A 2143-nucleotide genomic window follows, 5' to 3' on the forward strand; every position below is an offset into this window, starting at 1 on the left:
ATTACAGCACAGGAACAGACCCTTTGGCCCTCCAAGCCTGCGCCGATCCAGATCCTCTATCTAAACCTGTTGCCTATTTTCCAAGGATCTGTATCCCTCTGCTCCCTGCCCATTCATGTATCTGTCTAGATACATCTTAAATGACGCTATTGTGCCCACCTCTACCACCTCCGCTGGCAACGCGTTCCAGGCACCCACCACCCTCTGCGTAAAGAACTTTCCACACGTATCTGGATACCAAGTAGAGCTTGGCCTCTACTATGTCCTCTCAATATGAACATATAAGTTGGGAGCAGGAGCAGACCACTCCAGCCCTTCAAACTTGTGCTGCCATCCAATAACATTAATGGCTGATCCGATGGCAATGTCAGATTCACTTTCTTGCCTCCCGCCGATCTCCTTTAATCACGTTGCCTAACGAGATTCTGTCCTGTTGAGACGTTAGACTATTCATGAAGTCTATTCCACAAACTTTTCAGGGAACAGCTCCACACAGCCACAACCAGAAGAAATCGTTTAGTGTAATCTACGGTTTAAATGGGTGACCCCGATTTTAAAACAGCCACTCCCAGTTCTCGATAGTCCCGTATGAGAAGCCATCCTCTCCGTGGCTACCCTTCAAGAACCCCCAGGCATTTTATTTTTCAGTTCAGTCACCTCTTAAACTTCTGAAAAAAATAAGGCAAGGTCGATCCAAATCTGTCCTCATAAACCAACCCACCAATTCCAAGTATTAGTCGAGTCAACATTCTCTAACTGCCTCCAATGTATTTACACCCCTCCCTCAATACAGTGATCTACAATGCCCTGAACAACTCCCCTCATAATAAATGAACACATTCCATTAACTTTCCAAACGACTGGTTTGGATGCACACCAACCTTATATGATTCATGTACTGGGACACTCAGATCCTTCTGCCCTCTTTCACCATTTTGATCATGTGCTTCTATTCTCCCCCTTCCTGCCAACTAATAACATATCTCCCCACAATTTCACTCCCCTTGCTGCACTTTTGCCTGCTCACTTAACCTGTTTATGTATTTTTGTAACTCTCTTCCCTACTTATCCTTATACCGGCCAGCAAAGATGGCGACCGCGGCTTCTGTCCCTTCGGGACACACCTCGCCAACTGTAGGACAAAAGACTTGCTGAGACCGACTCTCTTGCTGTCCCGGGACCATCACAAGGAGAACAGGGTTAGGATTCCACATCTAGAGCTGCAATGAATGGGCCCCCTCATCCAGTCGCTCCTGACGCCTGCTTGATATTTTTGAAGAACACACGCGCGCCTGGGGACCTCCTTACCCGGAGATTCTCCGTCTCCCGCACTTCCTGATTGACATCCTTCAAGATATTCCGACAGCAGTCAGCTGCTTGTTGCACCATCTGCTTCTCCGCTGGTTGATCTGCGTTGGGGGTAGAGACAGACCATGGATCGAGAGCGGGCGACAGGCACAAACTCCAGAACTTGTCCCATCCCAGGCGGTGTGCGGCTTGCTAAACAGTCGCACGGTCCATACAAACGCAGCGGCTACAAGAGCAGCTCAGAGGCTGGGAATCCCCCCAAAAGCCTGCCCCACCATCTACAAGGCACAAGTCAGGAGTGGGATGGAATACTCCCCCCTTGTCCTGGATGGGTGCAGCCCCAACAACACTCAAGCAGCTCGACACCATCCAGGACAAAGCAACCACTTGATTGGCACCACATCCACAAACATCCCACTCCCTCCACCACCAGCGTCGGGTATTATTTACAAGATGCATGGCAGGAATTTGCCAAAGATCATCAGTCAGCACCTTCCAAACCCAGCCTTTTACTCGTCAAGGCTTTGAATGCTAGAGCAGGGGGTTTACGATGGAGCTGCATATGGCACAAGTTAAACTGGAGTGCTGTGAGCAGTTCTGGTCGACGCACAATAGGAAGGGTATGATTGCAAACGGAAGTGCAGAGGGGATTCGCCTGGACGTTGCTGAGGCTTGAGTGACGAAGGGTGAGAGCGGCCTGAGGGGGATGGTAACGTGACTGAAGTGTACAAAGTTCTGAGAGGATGGAAGATAGGCACCCCTTTGTAGGTAGGGCCAAGAAGCGGGCCACACAGTTTGAAGGTGAGGAACAGGAGGATTTGAAGAGAGTTTGAGG

The 2143-nt window shown here is 49.7% G+C and overlaps 1 protein-coding gene across 1 annotated transcript in view; it reads right to left on the reverse strand.

Moving 5' to 3' along the window:
- Nucleotides 1–2143, reverse strand: part of LOC109926105 (rho guanine nucleotide exchange factor 11-like) — a 36264-nt gene that overhangs the window by 18521 nt on the left and 15600 nt on the right. Inside the window, 1 exon segment of the mRNA XM_048620573.1 lies at nucleotides 1213–1409. Within this exon segment, the coding sequence (XP_048476530.1) occupies nucleotides 1213–1409 (197 nt within the window).

This window comes from Rhincodon typus, chromosome 47, assembly GCF_021869965.1.
Source record: "Rhincodon typus isolate 14 chromosome 47, sRhiTyp1.1, whole genome shotgun sequence".
Classification (NCBI taxonomy): domain Eukaryota; kingdom Metazoa; phylum Chordata; class Chondrichthyes; order Orectolobiformes; family Rhincodontidae; genus Rhincodon; species Rhincodon typus.